Below are 23,755 nucleotides of genomic sequence, written 5' to 3'. Positions count from 1 at the left end.
TATTTAGGTTTGTTCAGTTTCTTTGGGAGAATAATCATTGTTAGGTGTTGGTGAATGCTGTTGTATCACCCAAAACATAATGGTGTGTCACTGGTTCACCATCACTGATTTAGTAACACTTTTTAAATATGAATAGCATTACATTAAAATGTATTGGTAGTCCTTTTCCTAATGTTTACTATGATGTAATTCACTTCCTTTCTTCCTTAATTTGGAAATACCACAGTGACTTAACATTTTAAATGTGTTGCTTATCTTTATATCTCTTTTTCTGTTCTGTCAGTACCTACTTTATCAATATATATAAGAGTATATTTGAAGTTCGGATATGTAAGCATTTAATTGTTATTGTTATGCTTCTTTCTACATTTCTGTTGCATCTTCTTCATCTGTGAAATCTTCTTCCAGACTTCCGCCCTGTTTGCTATGAGGAACCACAGCACTGGTGTTCAGTTGCATACTATGAACTTAATAACAGAGTTGGAGAAACCTTTCAGGCTTCTTCTCGAAGTATACTAATAGATGGCTTTACGGATCCTTCAAACAATAAGAACAGATTCTGTCTTGGATTGCTATCTAACGTTAACAGGAACTCTACTATAGAAAACACCAGAAGGCACATAGGAAAAGGTAGAAGCACATTTCTTCTGCAATAATAAGAAACACTGATTGGAAGCATTTGGGTTCAGAAAATTGTTGAGTTCAAAACTGTGTTTCTAAAAGATATATATTGGTAGAACCCGACTTACAACCAGAATGGAACCCAAACTTCCTGTTGTTAAGCAAGACAGTCGTTAAATGAATTTTGCCCCATTTTATGATCTTTCCTGCCATAATTGTTCGGTGAATCACTGGAGTTGTTAAGTTAGTAACATGGTTGTTAAGTAAATCTTGACTTCCCTATTGACGTTATTTAATTATTTATTTATTATTTGATTTGATTTGATTTGATTTGATTTGATTTGATTTGATTTGATTTGATTTGATTTTTATGCCGCCCTTCTCCTTAGACTCAGGGCGGCTTACAACATGTTAGCAATAGGACTTTTTAACAGAGCCAGCATATTGCCCCCACACTCCGGGTCCTCATTTTACCCATCTCGTAAGGATGGAAGGCTGAGTCAACCTTGAGCCGGTGATGAGATCTGAACCGCTGACCTGCAGATCTGCAGTCAGCTTCAGTGGCCTGCAGTACAGCACTCTACCTGCTGCGCCACCCTGTTGCTCATCAGAAGGTCAGAAAAGGTGATCATATAACCCTGGGACACTGCAACCATCGTAAATATAATCCAGTTGCCAAGCGTCTGAATTTTGATCACGTGACCACAAGAATGCTCCAACAGTTGTACATGTGAAGTGATTGTAAGTCATTTTTTTCAGTGCCATTGTAACTTTGAACGATCACTAAATGAAAGGTTGTAAGACAAGGATTACCTGCATTATTTATATTTTAAATTACTACATAATTTACCGTACTAATGAATGAAATGACTACTTATTTATGACAACTGTGATGACCTAGGGCACGGCGCAGAGATAACACAAACAGCTGGCAGTTCAAACCACCCTTTTATTGCTCTAACTCTCCTCCTGGTTAGCCTGCTCGGTCTGTGCTATCATGCCTTCTCTGCACTGTTCAAGCTCTTGGATCAGAAGGGGGTAGTCCTTGCTCCTTGTCTGACTCTGCTTTTCATGTTCATCCTGCTCCTGTTCCTCCCTGCCTGCAGGCTTTACAAAAAGCCTTGCCTTGACTAACTCTGTATTTACTCATTCATTCATTCATTCATTTGAATTTCTATGCCGCCCTTCTCCATATACTCAGGATGGCTTCCCCAGTTTCCTCTAAGGCCAACAGAGCTGCCTCTCAATCACTGTCTTGTTCCAGCTCATCTTCCCCTGCAGATTCAGACTCTGACGAGGGCAATTTAGCAACATGCAGGTGTATATAACCTGTAATTTGATGATTCCCTTTCCTTTGACTCCTGGTGTCCACAAGGACATATCTATATATAGTAAAATTAATGGTAATAATATAGAGTTGGCTTAAATTTGTCTCTTATAGGACTGTTATTATTTCCCAATTTATTTCCCAATGCAGCCTGGAAATTTGCTGGTGACTTCCTACCAAATATAAGCTAGGTATTCTCCTGCTAAGTGTGGCACAAGAATGATTAGGTGCTGCCAGCTGTTGTAGAATCCATATAAGAAGTTTTAAGTTATGGACAGAATAATTAGCAAAATTCCACTTTACTTATAATAATGAAAGCCCTTTCAAAAATTGTTACCTGATTATAATATTTAATAAAACATAACAGGAAGATTAGGGTATAGGTATCTAGTTATCACTTTAGCTATATTTAACCATTAATGTAATGTAATTCAATGTAATCAATTATTCATCCTGATAACACTCTTTTCTGAACTGCCCACTTTGTATCATAGCATCTAACTTATCAGCCAATTAATGTCTAAGTTTGGACTCCACTACAAAAAAACCCGTAACTCTTTAGGAAGGTCACTCTGGATAGCTTACAAGTTGATAAGAAGCTTTTTGTAGATTGCAAAAAGAAAATCAGTGATGTATTTACTGTCTTTTTGTACTTTTACATAGGACATCACAATGCTAGTAAAGTAACAACAGATTTATATTCATGGAAGAGAGGATGAGGTGTATGAACAGAGAAAAAAATATAGTTGGGAAGGGGACAGTCAGTGAAAGTGGTCTGGTCAGCAAGAGTTCTAACTAACCAGAGTTTTCATTAAGCCTCATTTTTACATAGGGTTTCATAGATAGAAATGGGTTCCATGTAAAAAACACATCAAGTAGGAATGCTTTGCCATCCATAGAAGAAATTCCTAAAAAGGCCATCACACAGCTAAAACCCCTTTTTTAGAATTCAATTTTAAGATTTCTCATGCCAATTTATATATACAGTGGTATCTCTACTTACGAACTTAATTTGTTCCGTGACCAGGTTCTTAACTAGAAAAGTTTGTAAGAAAAAGCAATTTTTCCCATAGGAATCAATGTAAAAGCAAATAAAGTGTGCGATTGGGGAAACCACAGGGAGGATGGAGGCCCCGTTTCCTCCCAGGAGATTCCTAGAGAGGCCCCATGGAGGTGTCTCCCCCCCCTTTTCTGGCTCTGTTTCCTCCCAGGAGATTCCTAGAGAGGCCCCAAAGAAGCTTCTCCCTGCCTTTTTTGGTTACAGTTTCGGAGGCTCGGGTTTGTAAGTGGAAAATGGTTCTTGAGTAGAGGCAAAAAAATCTTCAACACCCGGTTCTTATCTAGAAAGGTTCGTAACTAGAGGCGTTTGTAGATAGAGGTACCACTGATTATATACCGTATGTTCTATCCATCACATAACAATGCCATACTGTTAGCATATCATAAAAAAATAACACATGGATATTAAAAAAGAGTTACACGTCTGTCTTTAATCTATCTTGAAGATTAGATTACATTTGGCTACCTCTTTTTTTCTTAAAGGTGTTCACCTGTATTATGTTGGAGGAGAGGTATATGCCGAGTGTGTCAGCGACAGCAGCATTTTTGTCCAGAGCCGCAACTGTAACTATCAGCATGGTTTCCACCCAGCCACTGTCTGCAAAATCCCCAGTGGATGCAGCTTGAAGATTTTCAATAACCAACTCTTCGCTCAGTTGCTTGCCCAGTCAGTTAACCACGGCTTCGAGGTGGTGTATGAGCTAACCAAGATGTGCACCATCCGGATGAGCTTTGTTAAAGTAAGAACTTTCTTTGGCTTTTGATTGTGAAATTAAAAAGAGTTAATACACCTCTTTGTTGCAAGGACATTTTAAAAGACACAAAGCCTGGAATGAATTAATGGATGGGAGATGCTAAATTTCGTACTTTCATGATACTTCATCATACAGAAGTAAGAGGTGAAAAATTATCAGAACTATTTGTATTTGTGACACTGTTTTATCATAGGCACAGTCTCTTCATTTAGGACTTGTTTCTCACAAGAGGGAATGAAAAAAGATCATTAATTTACTCATACAAAAGATAATTGGAAAAGTACTTGCAGTTCTGACCCATGTCTGGGTTTCAATAACAATTATCATCAGGTCTTTTGATTCAGAACCAGGCATATCCGACACTTGCCTTTGCTAAGCCTTCTACAAAAGATTTATTTTAGATCCCTCCTTTATGACCATTCTTCTTGGGTGACATAACCAGGATTTAAGTCTATAGGATCTTGTAATAGATCAATGAAATATTACGAAGTTCTTGGGGCCTTTACTAAACTTGGTACAAAGATAAGGACAATTTTCTTTTTGGAGTATATGAATGACTCATTATTTCTTTCAGATAGTGTGCAAAATTAGAAAAGTCCCAAAACTAAAATCCATATATGTGATCCTCAGAATCTTTGGGTCATAGGATTATCAGAACTGGAACTGTACTAAAATAATTTATAAAGGCTGCTGTACATTCTTTCTTGGGAATGAAGCCTGCTAACTCACCCACCCACCCCCAAATTACTGCTGATAATTTCGTTGTTGTTATAAAATTCATCCTTTGGTGTTGTTTTAGCTGATTTAGTATTTTTGGTATATTTAGTCAATTTCAGTATTTAATTCAAAAGAGAAGTGCTTCATTCTTTCAAAAATGTACTTTCACAGAGACATAACAATGTTAATCACACACATTTTACATTTTATTTATATTTGCTCTGACCCTTGCACTCACCAAAAATGCTATGTGTATCACCCAGTCAAAATTGTGCATTTTTGTGGTATCTGAAGGTTGGTGGTTGTTTTGTTTTGTTTTGTTTTTTAGGATTGGCCTGCAAAATGCAATTAGGATATCCTTTAGCAGAGGAGGCAAATTGATTTCTGCCTACTTAGTTTGAACTTTGCAAATTCTGGAAACACCATACATTTGCATCTTATGAATAAACCATTTTATACTTTGTAACCTGAAGCAGCTTTTTTGTTAGTAAACAAAAAGGGAAGGCAAGAAACCTCCCTAAAAATATATGCAATTAAACTTTGATTACATTTCTTCCAAATGCTGGATTTGTACATAATAGGTATGTTAATTTCTTTGCATTTGCCTTCTTAGTTTGAGTAGTATAATTTTCTGATAGAAAGAGAGCTCTATATTTCTTCTAACTGACTTTATATTTGTACTGGAAGAGAAAGTGTGAATGCAAAATTCTTTCCTTTGACTACAGCAAATACAAGCTATGATTTCAGCCTCTTGAGATAATAGTGATCCTAAGGCAGGACTCAAAGGCAAGTTGGCAGATGAAGCACGATTTTGAAACACTGCTTATCTGAGAGATCTAGATCTACAACTCTTATAAAGAGAAAATTAAGCTCAGTCAGCTCACCCAAACTGAACTCTTAACTGTCCTAACAAAGACTGCTTCTGTGTTTTTTTAATTTACCCTGTTCTTTCCATTTGAAAGGGACTGGGAAAGTGTGCTTTCAAAATGTTCTTTAAAAGAGAAGCAACACTGAGTTAAATATTCATAGGTGGGCTTTGGGAATTCTGGCACATTTTTTAATATTAGGTGGCAAGAGGATACAGTATAGGTAAGCTTTCGGCTTCATAGTGCAATCTTCTCTCTGGAAGTATGCCTCCGACTGACTTTACATTTCATCTACCCAAAAGGGATACATAATAAGAATCTTATTTCCCCAATCATTTTAGGTTAGAAAAAGTGCAAAGTAATGAACATTTGGGTACATGTAGAACAGCCATATTCTTCACGTTAGCAATAAATTAAGTTCAGATGTTACCAAAATTCTAAAGAATGATAAGATTTTTTTTAAATTCCTTAATTTTTTTTTAATTTTTTAAATTTAAAAGTAATTTTTTAAATTTTTTAAATTTTTAAATTTTTGTAGGAGAAAACTTTTGGGAAAGCAGAGAAAAAATTACTTTTATGCAAAAGCATGTGTGGGAACTAGTGTTGGGCGAACCGAACCTGCACAATTCAGGTCTGTACTGAATTTTGCGGTGTTGGGTATACCAAACCCGAACCCGAATATTTTTTAAAAATTCGTGCTCCGGTTCAGCGTTCGTGCCGAGCACCGCGAAGCGCCACCGCCTCCTCCTCATCTGCTGAGAAGAGGAGAAGGAGCTGGGCGCCGGTGACGGCGAAGGAAGGCGAACACTGGGGAGCTGTTGGCCGGTTGGGAGGCTGGGAGGGAGGCACAAAAGGAGCTGGGGAATCCCACGAAGGGATTCCACGGGTGGAGCTTTGACGTCACGTATACCGGCAGGTTGCTAAGCACGCCAGGGTGATCACTTCCTGGATTCCAGGGGCGGCACTAGAATAATGGAGGTAGGATGGAATCCAGGAAGTGATCACCTTGGCGTGCTTAGCAACCTGCCGGTATACATAATGTCAAAGCTCCGCCCCCGGAATCGCATCGTTTTTTATTTTTACGGATTTATTATTTTTATTTTTTTTTATTTTTATGATAAAGGACGCCGCAGTGGCGCCGCAAGCAAAGGGAAGTCTTTTCATGTAAAAATATTTTTTTTATTTTTACGTGAAAGGACCTCCCTTTGCTTGCAGCGCCACTGCAGCGTCCTTTCATGTGAAAATAAAAATAATTATTTTTACATGAAGGGACCTCCTTTTGCTTGCGGCGCCACTGCGGCATCATTTCACGTAAAAATGTTTTTGGTTTTTTTTACATGAAAAGACTTCCTTTTGCTTGCAGCGCCGCAAGCAAAAGGAGTTGGGGAATCCCACGAAGAGATTCCAGGGGCGGAGCTTTGACCTCACGTATATCGGCAGGTTGCTAAGGACGCCAAGGTTATCACATTGTATCTTGTTGTTTGCTATCTTTTTTATATGTTGTAAGCCACCCCGAGTTCTTGGAGAGGGGCGGCATATAAATCTTATTAATAATAATAATGGTAATAATAATATCGGATTTGTAGCTTTCCCAACTCCCTGTAAGGCCAAATCTAATGATACTACAGTGCACTTACTTGGACATACACAGGTATCTGGAAATAGGAAAAGAAATGAGCTTTCTGTTTTAGGGTGAATTTTGCATTCCACTATCTTGTCAATAAACACAAGTTTAGCGTGTTTTCAATGAAAGTTTATTCCCAAGCTTCAACTTTTCTATTCCTGGGGTTTTTGCTCCCTATGTCTTAGCCACCCCGAGTCTACAGAGAGGGGCGGCATACAAATCTAATTAATAAAATAAATAAATAAATAAATAAATGTCTACTCAACTAAATGGTAATGCACTTTTGTTCTTCCTTCATAAAGCAAAGGATGAGTCTTTGTAGCTCTATTCATTGTCAGAATCACACAGCAAGCAGTATATCAGCCTTTTCATTATTTATTGTATTCCTAATGCTGATATGTTAGAATAGAAATGTGAACCCTTTTTGAGCAGTTAAAGGGTTTTATTAGGCCACACTATAAAGTGTGTAGAATCAGAACAGAACAATAAGCAAAGTTATAAAACAATTTAAATTAGATTATATTAGAGTTGTTTGGAATCAGGTAGCATCAAATAATGTCAATAATTTGATTTTGATGCCATTAATTATGATTGTGATTAACTAGTCATAATAGTTTTGATTAACAAAAAAACAAACTAGTCATATTGGTTTTCCATGGTTTTCTCAGTATTAACCTGGAAGAATAAGTGTACACTGAATTGATTTCTATTAGCATATCTAATTAAAATGCCGCAAGGGCAATTTATTACATCAGTCTCTATATCATTAATGTCTTTAATTTAAGTTTCACTTCGAACACATGATCAAAGTTTCAAACATTTTGAGAGATTACATTATATAGACTTATAGTAATAATATTACATCTTCAAAAAGTGCCATAAATGGCAGTAGTGGGTGGCTTTGTACAGAAAAAGAGCTATTGTGACATCAACCTGAAAAGCTTCCACCAGAGGGAGATGGAAAACCATTTAATGAACCAAGAGTTTGACAGATGTAATTCCATATTAAAGTTTGATGCATAATTCATCTTTGCTGAAGGATGCAGTATAAATTGTTGAACTAATACTAATGCTGAGGTTTGTTCCAAGTCCATATATTTATATTAGATGCATCCTTTATTTTTCCACTTACAAATAGAAGATAAAAGTTACAACATTCCATCGTAAAAAAATCTAGAAAATATAAAATAAATTAATAATCTGCTTTTAAAACAGCAAAAACAATCATCTCAAGCATTCATGTACATTTTCCCACATAGCCAAGGACATGTGATATTCTCTCAAGTGGATTTGATTTATTCACATATTGTGTGAATAGAATTAAAACATGGCTTTTTTTAGAAAGTAGCTATCCACAATTGCATTATTTCTCCTGACTTCCAAACACAAGGTTTTTGGTGTTTTTAGGAAACTGAGTGAAATCATTTTAAGTAACAATTATTTAACCATCCCACAAACACAGTCTTTAAAAGATGTAAAATAGTTCAAACACATGGTTATGCAGCCATTCTTTATATAGAAAAGGATGAATGGTTAAAATTGCAGAAGAATTTTTTCTTTGGATACAGCAGTCTTGTCTTGAATAAAATGAAGAATAAAACAACTATCTCTTTGATCCTTTGCCATGTATTTGTCTCTTGTAGGGCTGGGGAGCAGAATACCATCGCCAGGATGTTACAAGTACTCCATGTTGGATTGAGATCCATCTTCATGGACCTTTGCAGTGGCTAGATAAGGTGCTGACCCAAATGGGTTCCCCACATAATCCAATATCCTCTGTTTCGTAAGAATCATCTCCACACACACTAGGGGACAAATACTGCTTCTGGCCTTGGCTTGTAGGATTCTCCCTTAAATGTCTGTATATAGCTGTAAATATGATTGTAGATATATATAACACACTATTACTGTTTTTCATGCTGTATTATATGTTTTATTAGTTAATAATTGCAAAAAAGTACAGTACTTTGTCATTGTATTCTATTAATGAAGCCATAGAAATTTGCCTAGCTGCCTTTTTTTGGTAATGAATGAGACTAGTATTGCTTGAACTTTGTAATATATATATATTTCATTATCAAAAAAATATGTTACACACACATACACACCTATCTCAAAGTTAAATTCTGAAAATAATAATGCTGATTTCAAATGGAGCAAGTGGTAGCTCTGTTCAGAGTGGCAGTTTATTGATAACAACAAATAGGTGCTTCTGAGAAATTTAGAATATTGTGATTATGGTTCTTCATTTTGCTCCTGACATGTGCATTTCAACATAAAACTATATTATTATAAAGGTTACATTTTGCACAATTGAGAAACAGTTATAAACCTGCAAATGCGACCCTCTCTAAATACCATCTCTAATCGTTGGTTTGAAAAGAAATCTGAGATTGAATGATACCTTTGGCTCTGTGATGTGAAAAACATTATTCAGTTCCAAGAATTACTAAAATTCGGTGTTGCTCGGTGATAAGGTAGGGAGGAAGAGGCAATAGAAAGCAGCTATGGTTAATATTTTTCAATTATATTCTTTCTAATACCTGGAATGATTTCTACCAGCTAGCAGTAGTCCTTCACACATATTACAACTACAATTACAACTACAATGGAAAAGAATAAGTATGCAACATATTAACCATTAATAATCATCCATATGTTATGGGCCTTGATAATAAAAATGGACAGTTGACCAGTACTAATTGCAATTTGCTTAATATAAAACATAGTTCTATCTTCAGATTCATATGTTGCCACGCTTCACTCAGACTCTTAAAATTCATCATTTACAGAATAAACACTGTATAGCATTTCAGTAAAAATACTACAACTCTTCCTCCCACATTATGTCTTAATCATTGATAAGCATAATAAATGAGAGCAATTGTTACCAACAATGAATCTGAGTGGAAGGTAATTAATATAATTGTTAATATGTACTAGCCTTTGCTTCAGTTTATATATTACTTATTTGATCAATCAATATTGAATGATTTTCAAAAAAATACACTGGAATAGCCCCAAAGTAGTAGTCAATGCAAAAGGGTTCAAGTTTAATAAGATGAAGTTTAATAACAAACCTGAAAATACATTTGCCACAAGAGAAAAATCATCTGATAGCACTTAAATATTTAAGTCTAAGTACAACATCTGTACAATTTTGCTTATCAGAACATTAGTTTGGTTATGTTTCTTGCTCTTGAATGTAGTATTACCAAGTTAATTTTTAAAAATTATTCTTACTTTGGGCTACCCATGTCCAAATCTGACCCTTTGACAGATTGATACCTCCCCTCAATTGTTAACATAGAAGCAAGTGGGTTAGAGAAAAAATGGTTCATGACATCAGATTGTACAATCAAACACCTGAAAGAATAAGAGTGGGACTTAGGTTTCCTGTTATGTATGGATTTCTGCAGGGTGTCTTTTGAAGAATTAAAGATTTGACAGGAGATATGCTTTGTAAAATTGATAAAGACTGTAGTTTCTATACTATCAGAAATGGGAATAAACATCTTAAAGACAAAATAATAAAATTACGAGAAAGTTACCAAGGGATGTTCTAGTTCACTTTGCAACCAAAATAACAAGGGATTAGGTTCTGGATTGCCAATTTAAGTACAGGTTGAAAATGGAAAATATAAATATTATTGTTTTGAAGGAAATTCCAGTCAGAATTTTGAGCAAAATACTGATATCCTGAAGCAGAGAAAATTTGTATTTCATTGGGATAATTGGATTGGAAAGGGTAATTGCTTACCTACTGTGAGCAAATATTTAGCCTGAATTCAATAGAGAAAGGTAAGGATTTTTAAAAATCAGATATACCGTAAGTTAATTCCAGATCCATGTGGAGAAAAGAAGTTAGTGGTCGGACAAGAAAACCCCCCCCCTTTAAAAAAAAGGGGTCAAGCAAGACCCTAAAGTTGGCATAGAAGAAAAAGACATGGCAGAGGGAAGAAAGAAAGATGAGGCCAAGGTAATTGTACAGGAATCTAGTATAGTGCTTAAAGATGGAGATTAAGTCTATCATATGGAATATTAATGGGGCATAAAAAATTATTTCACTATTTGAGGAAACTTAATTTGAACATAGTCTGTCATTAAGAAATACAAATTAAGAAACAAGACAAGAAATATTTATAAATAAACAATTAGAAGAAGAATTTATATCAGCTGGTGTAAAAAAAATTAATGGAGTTGTTTTACATATAAAATTCAAATTCAAACCTAAGCTACTTAGCAGATGATCATGGTAGATTTATAGCAGTGGAAATAGAAATTAATGGGATTAAAACAATAGTGGTGGGTGTACAGTATACAGGCCAAATGATGATAGAAGCAAATTTTTTGATCACGTAATGGATCAGTTGCTGCCTTTTTCGTATGGAAGGGATAAAACCAATTTAGGAAAAGAAGGGGAAATATATTTGTCATAAACTGCCTTTACATGACATACTGAACCACAAACTAGTTAGTCATATTTAGCCTAGTGAATTATGCAAATCTAGCCCACAATTTAGTTTAATGAATGTAAATATAAGAAATTTAGTTGTGTAAACTATGGGTAACTTTACCTCAGTGTTTTGTGTGAACACAGTCATAAAGTAATCGGTGAGTAATATATGTTAAGATATGCATTCATAGTAGTTCCTTTATACATTTGTGAACAATATATTTATAAACATATCAAACAGTGGTGTTTCAAATAAAAATCTCAGTGACATCTACTACAGTGTGATATTTTCAACCAATGTGGGACAGAGGTAGTTTAAATCCTTATTAATATATGATTGTTATGCCTATAAGCCCACTTTGTTTTTCTGGTGTGGTAAAAAATGAACTAATAAAATGGGCGGGGGATGGGGGTGGATAGCTAAAATATCAGAATACAGCCTATATAACATTTAAAAAAAACTGCCCTAGGGAGTGGGTAAACCTAGAGCCCCGAAACATGGAGAAATGCAATGGAAAAATATTTACTGCTAAATTGTATTTTGAAAAAAAATCATACAATTAAGACTGCCTGCATAAAACCGATCCTTTTAGATTTTTCAGTGTCCAATTGTTTTTGTACAACTATTAAAATTTGTAAATTTAAAGCTATTAAATGTGTTCATAAATATGCCATGCCTTGAAATAGTCTAATGGAAAATTTAAGTCATTTGGCAGAAAAACCATTTATCAGCAACTAAGTTTAGGGAGAAAACCTTTCTTAAAACTGGGGAACAATCTGGAAGTAATGACAAGCTGTATGATATTCAAGACTGCTTCACGGAAAACCAAACGGGTCTGTTATTTATTTATATGCAGACCAACTATTTCCTTATTAAGAAATCTATAAGGAAAAAATTGAGATAAGTTTTTATTGATTAAAAATTGAACCTTATTAAGGATTATGAGGCTTCTTTATAAACTCTTTTTTATCAGGCTTATTTTCCATTAGTTGCTGATGGAGGAAGTAAACCTATTATTCATGAACGATCCAGATGGTGGTATCAAAGAAGCTCTCAACATGAATGACCTATTTGGTGCATTGTATACGGGAAAATAATCCAATATTACAGTTAAAAGAAATCGAATCTTATAAAAAGGCAGTTATAAATAAGGTACTTGATGGTCCAATATAGTAGAGGAGCAATACTGTTAAAGATTGAGATTGGACTAGTTTTATTTAAAGCCAGATGAAAAGAAAGATATTGTCTTCCACTTGCCTTATTTATGGGTGTGCTTGCTTTCTGATTAGTTGCAGCAGAGCTGCATAAATTCTGCCTACCCAGGGAAGAATTGACCAGGAACATTAAAAAGCACATGGATCCTATAGATCTAAACCGTAACCCAATAATATTAGAATTTTAGCATTAAAGAAACCACATACAGTATGTCACAGAAGTGAGTACACCCCTTCACGTTTTGTAAATATTTAAGTATATCTTTTGATATGTAACACATGTTATACAGCTTGTATAACAGTGTAAATGTGCTGTCCCCTCAAAATAACACAGCCATTAATGTCTAAACTGCTGGCAACAAAGGTGAGTATACCCCAAGTCAGTGATGGCAAACCTATGGCACGGATGCCACAGATGGCACGCAAGATATATCTGCTGGCATGTGAGCCATTGCCCTTGCTCAGCTCCAATGTATATGCCAGCTAGCTGATTTTTGGCTTGCACAGAGGCTCTGGGAGGGTGTTTTTGGCTTCCAGAGAGCCTCCAGGGGATGGGGGAAGGCCTCCAGGGAAGCCTTTGGAGCCTGTGGAGGATGAGACACAAATCTACTGGGCCCACCAAAAGTTGGGAAACAGTCCGTTTCTGGCCTCCAGGGGATGGGAGAAACTGTTTTCACCTTCCCTGGGCATTGAATTATGGGTGTGGGCACTCGCGCATGCACAATAGCGCACAGGCATGCTCTTTCGGCACCCAAAGAAAAAAGGTTCACCATCACTACCCTAACTTATAATGTCAAATGGGGCTCAAGTAGCCATTTGAGAGTCTCCGGAGATGGGTTGCATACAAATCTAAATAATAATAATAATAATAATTTTACCTCTCGAATTGTGTGGCTCATTAGAGGTACAAAGCTCAGGTGTGAAGTGGGAGCAGGTGCGTTAAATTCCATGTTGTTTAATTCTCTTGATGATGGACTGGCCAAGCACGTCTCCAGACCTAAACCCTATTAAGCATCTGTGGGGCATTCTGAAACGGAAGGTGGAGGTGCACAAGGCTTCTAACTCCACCAGCTCCATGATGTCATAATGGAGGAGTAGAAGAGGATTCCAGTGACAACCTGTGAAGCTCTGGTGAACTCTATGCCCAAGCTTAAGGCAATGCTGGAAAATAATGGTGGCCACACAAAAGATTGTCACTTTGACCCCATTTGGACATTATCGCTTAAGGGTGTACTTACTTTTTTTGCCAGTTTCGAAATGGCCGTGTATTGCATTATTTTGAGGGGACAGCACATTTACACGTTATACAAGATGTATACTCACTACTTTACATTGTAGCCAAGTGTCATTTCTTCAGTGTTGTCACATCAAAAGATAAATATTTACAAAATGTGAGAGGGTATACTCACTTTTGAGTATAGGTACCATTGTAATTCTACTTGGATTTTTTGAAAGTGTGTTTCAGAGCACTGAATGATAACTGCAATACTATATAGGATCTCAACCTAAAAAAATCTGGGTAACATTACACATTTTCTCTGCTTTAAATGGCTAGAACTGTCTTAAAATACGTTGTATTTTTAAAAGATTTCAACCTCGATTCATAAATTGACATTTGAAAAGCAGAATTGGGAAATTAATAGTGACTTACTTGTATCATTTCCTTTGAGTGATGTCATACTTTCCACAAATTTCTAAGTACTGTACCAGCATATGTAAATATCCAAGCATCTGATGATAGAAATCAGTTTTCCCCCACATATTTCCCTATATTCAAGGATCCATATCATGAAAAACCATATCAAGGATTTTGTACATCTAAATATGTTTTTGCCTTGAGGTTGTTGCAATGTGGTCTGGTAGAGGAAATTAATATCAATCCATTGCTTTAGAGCAATGCTTTAGAGCAGAGGTCTCCAAATTGCTTTAGAGCAGAGGTCTCCAAACTTGGGAACTATGCTGGCTGGAGAATTCTGGGAGTTGAAGTCCACAAATCTTAAAGTTCCCAAGTTTGGAGACCCCTGCTTTAGAGTCACAGAGACCCTGATTGTTTTCAATGTGAAGGCATTCATCTGCTCCTTTGTGGGAAGGTGGAGTTTATTTGATTGATGTATCCGCAAGAACTGATGGGCTTAATGCAGTGGTTCTCAACCTGTGGGTCGCGACCCCTTTGGCAGTTGAATGACCCTTCACCTACGACTATCAGAAAACACATATTTCCAATGGTCTTAGTAACTGAGACTGCTCCTCTATCCGTCTCCGGGTGGGTCAACCCACATGCAAATTGACTACTGCTTTTAAAAAATATATCTGTACCATGGGAACTTCTGAGTATGCACAGAAGTCAGATTTCCTGCACTGCGCATACATCACCATCTGCAGGAGGAAGTGAAATGGCAGCAAGGTAAGCTAGAATCCATCCCTGAGTTTCCTAATAATGTTATTATTTTATGGTTGGGGGTCACCACAACATGAGGAATTGTATTGAAGGATGGCATTAGGAAGGTTGGGAATCGACAAGGACCTTGGCATTTTCCATGGGGACCCAATAGATATGTCAGTATTAGAAAGTGAGGACTTGGATTATATTGGCAATATGTGACCTCTTCTAATGCAGCAATCCTAGGGTGTGCTATGGATTGCTGAGATCAAGGGGGTGGAGTTATGCCCTTACCTGGATCATGCACATGGTCACTCATGCCCTCGTCGTTTTTTTGGTTGGATTACTGCAAAACGCTCTGCATGGGAGAATATTTGAAAGCTGCAGCTGGTGGGAACCTCTAGAGTTATATACCTTTATTGGTTACCAGTTTGCTTCCGAGTCCAATTCAAGGTGTTGGCTGTTACCTTTAAAGCCTTACATGGCACGGATCCAGGATATCTGAGGAGCCATCTCCCCCCAATGAGATAAGAACATGGGAAAAATATTTGGGACATCCTCATTAAAATAAGGGCAATGAAACATCAATATTCCTCTAACCTTATTACATCTGACTTGCTCAGCAAATCTCTTTAAGGTGTGACCAGGTCCCTTTTTGCATCTTAAGTAATTGAGCTAATGGGAATATTTCACGAAAATCTGAGATCAACCATCCCTTTAATTTCCTCTTGAATATTGGCTTCCTGGAACTTTTTTGTAGCTTATGGGTAGTACTCTACTTATAAACTGGTCACTTAGCAACTTTTCAAAGATATGACAGATCTCTCAAAGTGCCTCTTATTAGATTCCAAAGTTCCAATAGCTGCCAGTCCCCTGTGGTAACATGACTCCATATCAGGCAGTTGGCAACCAGCTCATTTGGAGCATTCTATGGTCACATGATCGCTTCTTACAATAGTTTTGCTGAAAACCAGAATTTACTCCTGATTTTCCTGAAAACCATTGGTTTGCCCATTGACTGCAGTTGTCACTTTACAATCATGGCGTTCACTTAGAAAAGGTAAAATCGTGTTAGTCAAGTAAGTTGACCTATTTTATGACCATTATAATGGCTGTGATGGGCAGACTCCATTATGATCATACGTCAAGGCTTGGTCTTGTTTCTTAATTAATTTCAACTGCATTGCAACTAGACATTCTCAGTTAACAAAGGTGGTCAGCTAGTAGTGTAAGAGTGGCTTGATCCGCTCTATAGCCATGGTGGCGAACCTATGGCACACGTGCCAGAGGTGGCATGCAGAGCCCTCTGCTGGTATGCATGCCATCGCTACAGGTCAGGCCCCCGTGGCATTTCTTTTGTGAGCTGTTTCCCTGCAAACAACAAGACAGAAGCTCACGAAAGATCTTACCTCTTGCAGCGCTGCTGGTGTTGGGATGGCCCGCCTCTCGCTGGCCAGCTGGTCTTCGGGTCTATGCTGTGTGTGCCCACATGTCCACGTATGCACATGTTTGTGCGTGTGGCTTCAAATTTGGCCACACACTTGTATGTAGTTTGGGCATTCGGTGTCTAAAAGGTTTGCCATTACTGCTCTATAGGCTTTGCAGCACCCAAATATATTCCATTATGGGTCAGATCCAGTGAAGGGCTACCAAAAGTTTTACTACCACACTGTGGATGTGGCTTATGTGGAACGCCCTGCATTTTCTTTCAACATCCTTTAGTGCAAATTGGGTGCTCTGGGGTGAAGCTCCATTTTTGCTATACCACTACGTACGTACGTCCCCTGTCCCCCCCGTCCAGGCAGTAGCCTACCCCTGGTCAGATCATATGTTTACAGAAACGGACAATGAAACAGAATGTTGAATATAAACAGCAACTGAATTGTAACTTAGTTAAAACAATATTGAAATACATTAACCAATTGTTCGTTAAAACATTTAATGTAAAAGGGAAATAAAAAAATCCACACTTTAAATTGGTGTTTCTTGACAGATTTTTTTTAATCCTGCATGTATTATTTCTATAAGGCAGACAATGTATCCAGTACTCATTTCCTATTTCCTCCAAAACAGCAACATTGAGGTGAGTTGGGCTGAGAGACAGAGTGACTGGCCCAAAGTCACCCACTAAGGTTTTTGCTGAGAAATACTAAGTAATGAGGATATGATAACATAGAAGACAATATCAATTATACACAATGGCTTTGATTCAGACTTATAGTTACAACAGTACCATGTAATGACTGAGCCCTTGTATTGATTCATTTTATTGATCTTAACATTGGAGTCAACCTAGTTTGTACAATTAGAAAATCCTTAAAAAGTCTGATGTAAAAAAATTAACTTAAATGACATTTTACAAAAAGTTTTCTGTAAAAAAACTGCATGTTCAGAAAGCGTTCAAAAATTACAAATATACAAAATGATGCTTTAAAATAGTCTTATATAAACTATGGGTGTTCCTTAGTACAAATAAGTCATTAAAATGCAACAATAATATAAATAAATTTAAATAAATGCCTCTCAATGAATCTTGGCAGTAATATACTGAAATACACTAAATAGTCAACCATGTGTACAAAATGTACATAACATTAATACAAACCTGGAACACATTATTTATAATGTAATATAAAATTATCAATTAGATTGCCTGGGAGACAAATCTAACAACAGTAATGGGACTGTGAGCCAAATCTTGCTACAGTCCCCCAGTTAGTAAAATAAACTCAGATGTGGCTTCCTGAACAAGAAGTTACTGGAGTGGCTCAAAATTCACTGTTTAAAACTTCCATAGAAAGTAACTATTGTTTTCTTCAATGAATGTCATAAAATAATAACTTTATGCAAGGTTAGTTTGCATAAAATAAAAAGCAGCTTATTGTTTATCAGTTTACCTTTCCCAAAATCATCAATATAACTTCCAAAATGAATCAATGGAAGTTTGTAATTGATGGGAGAAACTGCACAAAGCTCCTAAAAATAATTTAAAACGTCAATTTCAAATAAAACCAAGGAAAAAAGCAAAAGGGCAGTAGAGAAATGAAGCCAACCACAACAGTTACAGAAATTCAGTAGACCCCATTATAATAGTGTTTACTTCTGCTATGAAACTGTTGCTGTTACATTGGTGCTTCTGAAAACTGTTGTCTTTGTTCCAATGCTTGTTGACTTAGCAGTTGTTGTCGTTTTTGCAGAAATTGTACAACTTCAGGACTTCTCAGAAGTGACTAGATAAAAACAAGAATGTAAGTCCTCCTATTCTAATCCTGGAACTGCATTAAATACTGCATTAAAGAATCAACACATGGCCACATTAGACCCATTGTGTTCAGTGGGACAAACCAATTAAATAAAAAATATTTACCCATTAGCTAAGCTTTCCCCCCCTCATTTTAAATAGTTTGCCCTTATTTAGATCTCATATAATTATGAATTTAAGGGTTCCTGGGACACACTATGATCTGGATAAGCTTTATTCTATTTTATAGTTCAAGAGTTAACTATCCCTCATCTCTTCCAAGATACAAACAGTGATTTAAAACCCACAAAATTTGGGGGGCACATAATCTCTACTGCTACTCTAATGTCCATCTTCCTCCATTTCCATGCTGGGGGATGAGTTACAGAATGGCAGAAACAAATTATGAATAAACTTCCCAAGCCGGATTTTCATTGGTACCAATCCTGTTTACACCCGTGTCCTTGTTTTTGTTGGGACTACGACTAACTGAGAGGATTATAAAAACAACAGGCAACAATGGTAAGTCATGCATTGCTGCTGCAGAAAAATGAGTCATTTTAATTAGGAAAGAGAAAAAAATGAGTCATTTTAATTAGGAAATGGGACTGAGTCATTTATGTTTTGTAAATGGTCAACAACCATCTGAGAAACTGTTACCTTCCCTGCTTTCTCTTTGCCTTAGAAGTTTCAGCTTTTCCAATTTGAACAGAACATTTACAGAATGTATTAGGTTATTGACTGACAGGAGTTGAGTGTATCGTGATACCTTGTCTTACGAACTTATTTGGTTTCAGGATGAGGTTTGTAAGGTGAAAAGTTCGTAAGACGAAACATTTTTTCCCATAGGAATCAATGGAAAAACGATTAATGCGTACAAGCCCAAAATTCACCCCTTTTGCCAGCCGAAGTGCCCGTTTTTGTACTGGTGGGATTCCCCTGAGGCTCCCCTCCACGGGAAACCCCACCTCCGGATTTTGCGATGCTGCAGGGGAATCCCAGTCGGGGAATCCCACCAGCGCGAAAACGGGTGCTTTGGCTGGCAACGGTAGTCCAGAGATGGGGTTTCCCAGCGAGGGAAGCCTCAGCGAAATTGCAGCATCGCAAATGCGGCGGGTTCGTAAGGTGAAAATAGTTTGGAAGAAGAGGCAAAAAAATCTTAAACCCCGAGTTTGTATCTCAAAAGGTTCGTATGACGAGGGGTTCATAAGATGAGGTATCACTGTATATAGTTCAGCAACATTGGAAACCTGTAACTTTCAGGAACAACAACCTGCCTAGCCAGCAGTAAGTAGCAAAGGTTAAAAGTTACAGTGCAATAACATCCTGAAACTCAGGGTTTCTCAATTTTGGGCTAACAGTACATCACAAATATGGGTCTTATTTTAAAAGTTCTTATGAAAGAAATATAGCAGAATAGTTTTACTCTGTTTTACTAGAATATTCATCTCATAAAATAGCTTGTTAGAAATTATTCATAGTACTTACCAGCCTTTTCTGATTTAGCACCTGTTCCAAAAGTGTAGGTTTTGCAGGCCGATCTCCGATATTACCTGTTCTTTGCTTTGATACAGAAACGGAAGTTTCAGTGCAATCCTTAGCATATACACAAACACAAAAAAGAGGAAAAGTAAATTGTATTTGTTCCATCAGAAAAACATCAACATTTCTATAAGTGAACCACTTATTATTTGACTATTTCATTTCTCTCTATAGTAAAACATATTTTGAAAATAGAGCCAAATGAGTTTTCTTTATGAAGCAAGTAATAGTCTACCGAGTTTATGGAGAGGGGCGGCATACAAATCTAATACATAAATAACATAGAAGAATAGATACATGGCATAACTTTAGCTATAGCCTAATTTCAGACTTTGAAAATAAATATTAGAAACTAAGAGTTAATCTCTAGTAAAGATAAGTATCAAAGGATTCTTCCATGGGATATATTTTATACTTTAATCATCTGAAATCTATTTTAATTTTAAAGTCAGAAATATTTCTGAGAAATTAGGAAACACTGTAAATGTAAGAATCCTACATAATTATTTTTGTAAATAGCTTCTGCTCTAGCAGTGAGGCTGTAACTGCACTGACATATTCCATTATGAAACTTGATTGAAATTTGTTTTTAAAAAATTCTTATACAGTACTGATATCCCTGGCTTGTAAATTCACAAGTGAATGAAAGTTTTCCCAAGTGTTAAAAAATCAGACAAGTTTCATTTAAAAATTAACTTGAAAGCAATCGGAAACTGCAAGCTTCAACTAGAACTATTTTCTTGTTCATCCAGATGAGTGCTAAATGTTTCATCATAGGCAACTGAATAATAATAGTTGTGAGCTACCCATAATAGCCCCACTCTATGTAACATAGAGTGATGTGAATTTTGGATATAATAATTAAAGTACCCATATCAGTTCTGGTGATTTTTTTCTGGTTTATGTGCCAAAAGAGTGTGTGTATGTGTGCCAGCACGCACACACATGCCCACACCCATTCCCTCCCCCCTCAAGCATGAGCACCTACCTATGCTGCCCCTGCATATGCACAAAATCCCCTCTATTCCCGCACATGTGCACAGGCCTCACTGAAGCCTGGGATGATGAAAAAATGGCCAAATAGACAAACCAGAAGTTCGGAAAAGAGACTTCCAGTTTGGCTGTTGTGCTGTTTTTCGTACTCCGAAGCTTTCAGGGAAGCTTCCTGAAGCCCTGGAGTGAGCTTCAGGGAAGATTACCTTACTTGGGGGTGGGGGTGGGCGCAAAACGGCCTTCGCCAAGGCCAAAAATCAGCTGGCTAGTGTGTGCATGTGCTCTGGAGATGACAAAGGGCAACATCTTGTGTGCCTTCTGATATGACTCCGCATGCCGCCTGTGACACACATGCCATAGGTTCGCCATCACAGATCTATGTTGTTGAAAACTAACATAAGCTATTGCACCAGTTGAAACAAAGCGGAATTGCATTATGTACCTGAATAGCAGCACCAATATCACAATCAACAAACCTGGTGGATTAGTTTGGCTCTGATGGTAAAGAAATAAATGATATTGCAACAACAGCCTACAGGCTGCCATTTAGAAAAAGATGGTATATATTTTAAACTATACAGGATTCCTTCCAGGAACTTCTGGACCATCACTACAGTGTTAAATGGAACAGACAGGAAGCGACAGGCGGGGGTTGTTACTTACTGCTGGTACAGGTGTGATGTACGGGCAGCTTCAGGTCGCATGCGCAGAAGCAAAATATTGTTGAAATCTCTCTCATGCACATCCTCTCACAAGATGTTGCTTCCTGTGCATGCACAGAAGCAAAATCGCGCTGGGACGCACACGCGCAGCAGCAACCCAGAGCTGTGCATGCAGCTCCATTTTTGCTACTGGTGTGCAGTGTGGTGCGTACCGGGTAGCAACCTGAAACTGGGAAGTGATATCTAAAATAGGTTTTCCTTGCTGTAAATTGCTTTCAAAAATCATGCCTGTAAATACGGGAGAGGGGGGGGGGGAGAAGGGGTTATGGTTTACTGAAGAACCCACTTTCTGGTCTAGCCAGCCTGGGTAATCAATTGGCCTAACACCATAGCAGTGAAGGACTCCCTGTCACCGGTGCTACAGGTGCACTCCCGCTAACCAGCCTGGGCATGTGTGCACACCAGCATGTGATTCCGCTTCTGTGCATGTCTGGAGACCCCTGGCATAAAGAAGCCTATGGTGCAACATGCAGGGAAGCAAAAAAAACCCACCAAAAATAGGCAAAATCTCACATGCGCGAAATTTCATTTCCTGCGCATGCACAGAAGCTGAATCTCTTGCGGGCGTGCATATACACACGTCGGGGATGTGGAGATGGGTGCACATCTCCATTTTTCCTACCGGGACTGCATACCAGACCGTCCATGCAGCAGCCCATTACTGCCACCATGTCAGAAATAAGTGTATTTCTGGAGGTAATATTAGAATGCAAGCAAATGGTTTGTAACCATGGGAAAGGCTAATGTAAGCTATAATCAGTATGTAATCATGGGTTTGCTTAAATGTGCTGCAACCTGATTGGCTGTAAATAATAATAATAATAATAATAATGCTAGATTTCATATTTCATCAGCAGTCGGGCGCTTCCCAAGCACCTAGGATGTGTGATGTATAATAATAATAATAATAATAATAATAATAATAATAATAATAATAATAATAATAATAATTTTTAAAAAAATTAGATCTGTATGCCGCCCCTCTACCAGGACTAGGGGCAACACTCTTGCATGGGTGTGGTTAGTTAGAGTGGTTTGGTATAGAGTGGCTTTGTGCTGGGTGGTTTGTAGTTAGTGGTAGTTTATTTAGAGAAGCAGTTTGATAAAAGAGAAGTAGATTTAGATTTAATTGGATTTGTATGCCGCCCCTCTCCGAAAATATAAAAAAATATTTTTACAAGAAAGCCTGCTGCTGTGTTTCATTGAAGAAGACTTCAATTAAGTATACTGTAGTGGTTAACTGTGGCTACTTGGTGACTTAACTTCCGCCGGCGCCAAAACTCTCCCCCAACACACCATAGGCCTCCTTATGCCAGGGGCCTCAAGACCAAGCGTGGCCACTTTGAGGCTTGTGGAATTCTGGAAGTCGAAGTCCACAAGCCTCAAAGCGGCCAACCTCGGAGACCCCCTGCTTTATGCCGTTAAACCCAAGAACTGACCGTTCCTCCGCCTTACCTCAATACGCCCACCGCTCCCCGAAAGGGCAGCTCCGGCCGCCGCCGCCGCCGCCGCCGCCACAACCGCGGTAGCCGAGCAGGGGGTGTTCCCTCCTCCTCCTCCGCCTGTCCCCCCGCCGCCGCCGCCGCCACTTCCGAGGGCCTGGTCGCTCTTCTTGCGCTTGTACTTATCCTTATACATCTTGTTGCGGTGCCTCTTGCACATCCACGGCTTGCGCTGCTTGGCCACTTGGGTGGTGGTCTCGTTGCAACCCTCGTAGGTGCAGTTTTTGCAGCCTCCTCCTCCTCCCCCCGACTGGGCGCCGCTCTCATCCTCGTCGTCCAGATCTTCCAGGCCGCCGACTGGACTACACGCCCCGTCCGCGCCCGTGGCGGCCCCGGCGCCGGCTTCGCCGTCCCCTTCGGCGTCTCCCGCGGGGCCCAGCTCGTAAAAGAGCATGAGGCCGCCTTGGGCCGATGGCGCCTTGGAGACCGCCTGCGCGGGCTGCACCACGTGAGGCTGCAGCATAGCGCCCACCGCCTCTCCGTCCCCGCCGCAGGGCTGCATCACCAGCAAGGTGAGCGACTGCGGCGGGGATGGGGAAGGGGAGGAGGAGGAGGAGAAAGCGGCCGAGCTGCCGCTCGTGTTGCCCGGGGCCTCCGTCCTGCCCGAACGTTTCACAGCCAGGCCCACAAAGGCCACGGCTGCCACAGCAACGGCAAACTGAAAAAGACGCGAGCGTAATGACAGCTCGCCAGTTAAAGCGCAGGCGCGACGGCGGGCGCGCGTCACTTCCGCTT

At 38.4% G+C, this 23,755-nt stretch overlaps 2 protein-coding genes across 4 annotated transcripts in view; one reads left to right on the top strand and one right to left on the bottom strand.

Annotated features, from left to right (window-relative positions):
• The window catches only part of SMAD9 (SMAD family member 9), a 42,514-nt gene extending 30,817 nt beyond the window's left edge, over nucleotides 1-11,697 (top strand). For both annotated transcript variants that reach the window (XM_070749919.1, XM_070749920.1), the window contains 3 exons: nucleotides 409-630; nucleotides 3,491-3,747; nucleotides 8,613-11,697. In XM_070749919.1, coding sequence (XP_070606020.1) covers nucleotides 409-630; nucleotides 3,491-3,747; nucleotides 8,613-8,756 — 623 coding nt within the window. In that variant the 3' untranslated portion in view covers nucleotides 8,757-11,697. The remainder of the gene's footprint in view (nucleotides 1-408; nucleotides 631-3,490; nucleotides 3,748-8,612) is intronic.
• A 5,299-nt stretch (nucleotides 11,698-16,996) lies between these two features.
• On the bottom strand, nucleotides 16,997-23,755 carry RFXAP (regulatory factor X associated protein). 2 transcript variants are annotated; one of them, XM_070749916.1, is made up of 3 exons: nucleotides 22,974-23,755; nucleotides 19,750-19,857; nucleotides 16,997-18,250 (listed from the first exon to the last, which is right to left on the bottom strand). In XM_070749916.1, the coding sequence occupies exons 1-3, from the start codon at nucleotides 23,520-23,522 to the stop codon at nucleotides 18,143-18,145; spliced, it is 765 nt and encodes a 254-aa protein (XP_070606017.1). In that variant the 5' UTR covers nucleotides 23,523-23,755; the 3' UTR covers nucleotides 16,997-18,142. The 2 variants fall into 2 exon arrangements, with proteins under 2 accessions (XP_070606017.1, XP_070606018.1); XM_070749917.1 differs by having other exon boundaries at nucleotides 19,750-19,824; nucleotides 22,974-23,716.

The sequence above is a fragment of the Erythrolamprus reginae genome, chromosome 4 (genome assembly GCF_031021105.1).
Source record: "Erythrolamprus reginae isolate rEryReg1 chromosome 4, rEryReg1.hap1, whole genome shotgun sequence".
NCBI classification, from domain to species: Eukaryota; Metazoa; Chordata; class Lepidosauria; order Squamata; family Dipsadidae; genus Erythrolamprus; species Erythrolamprus reginae.
This window is presented reverse-complemented; position numbering and strand designations above follow the sequence as displayed.

Coding starts and splice junctions, on each gene's coding strand:
- RFXAP (XM_070749916.1), bottom strand. CDS start 23,522: ATGCAGCCCTGCGGCGGGGACGGAGAGGCGGTGGGCGCTATGCTGCAG. Junction 19,858..22,973: donor GGAGCGGTGGGCGTATTGAG/GTAAGGCGGAGG, acceptor GTATATGCTAAG/GATTGCACTGAAACTTCCGT. Junction 18,251..19,749: donor TGCTAAATCAGAAAAGGCTG/GTAAGTACTATG, acceptor GTTTTTATCTAG/TCACTTCTGAGAAGTCCTGA.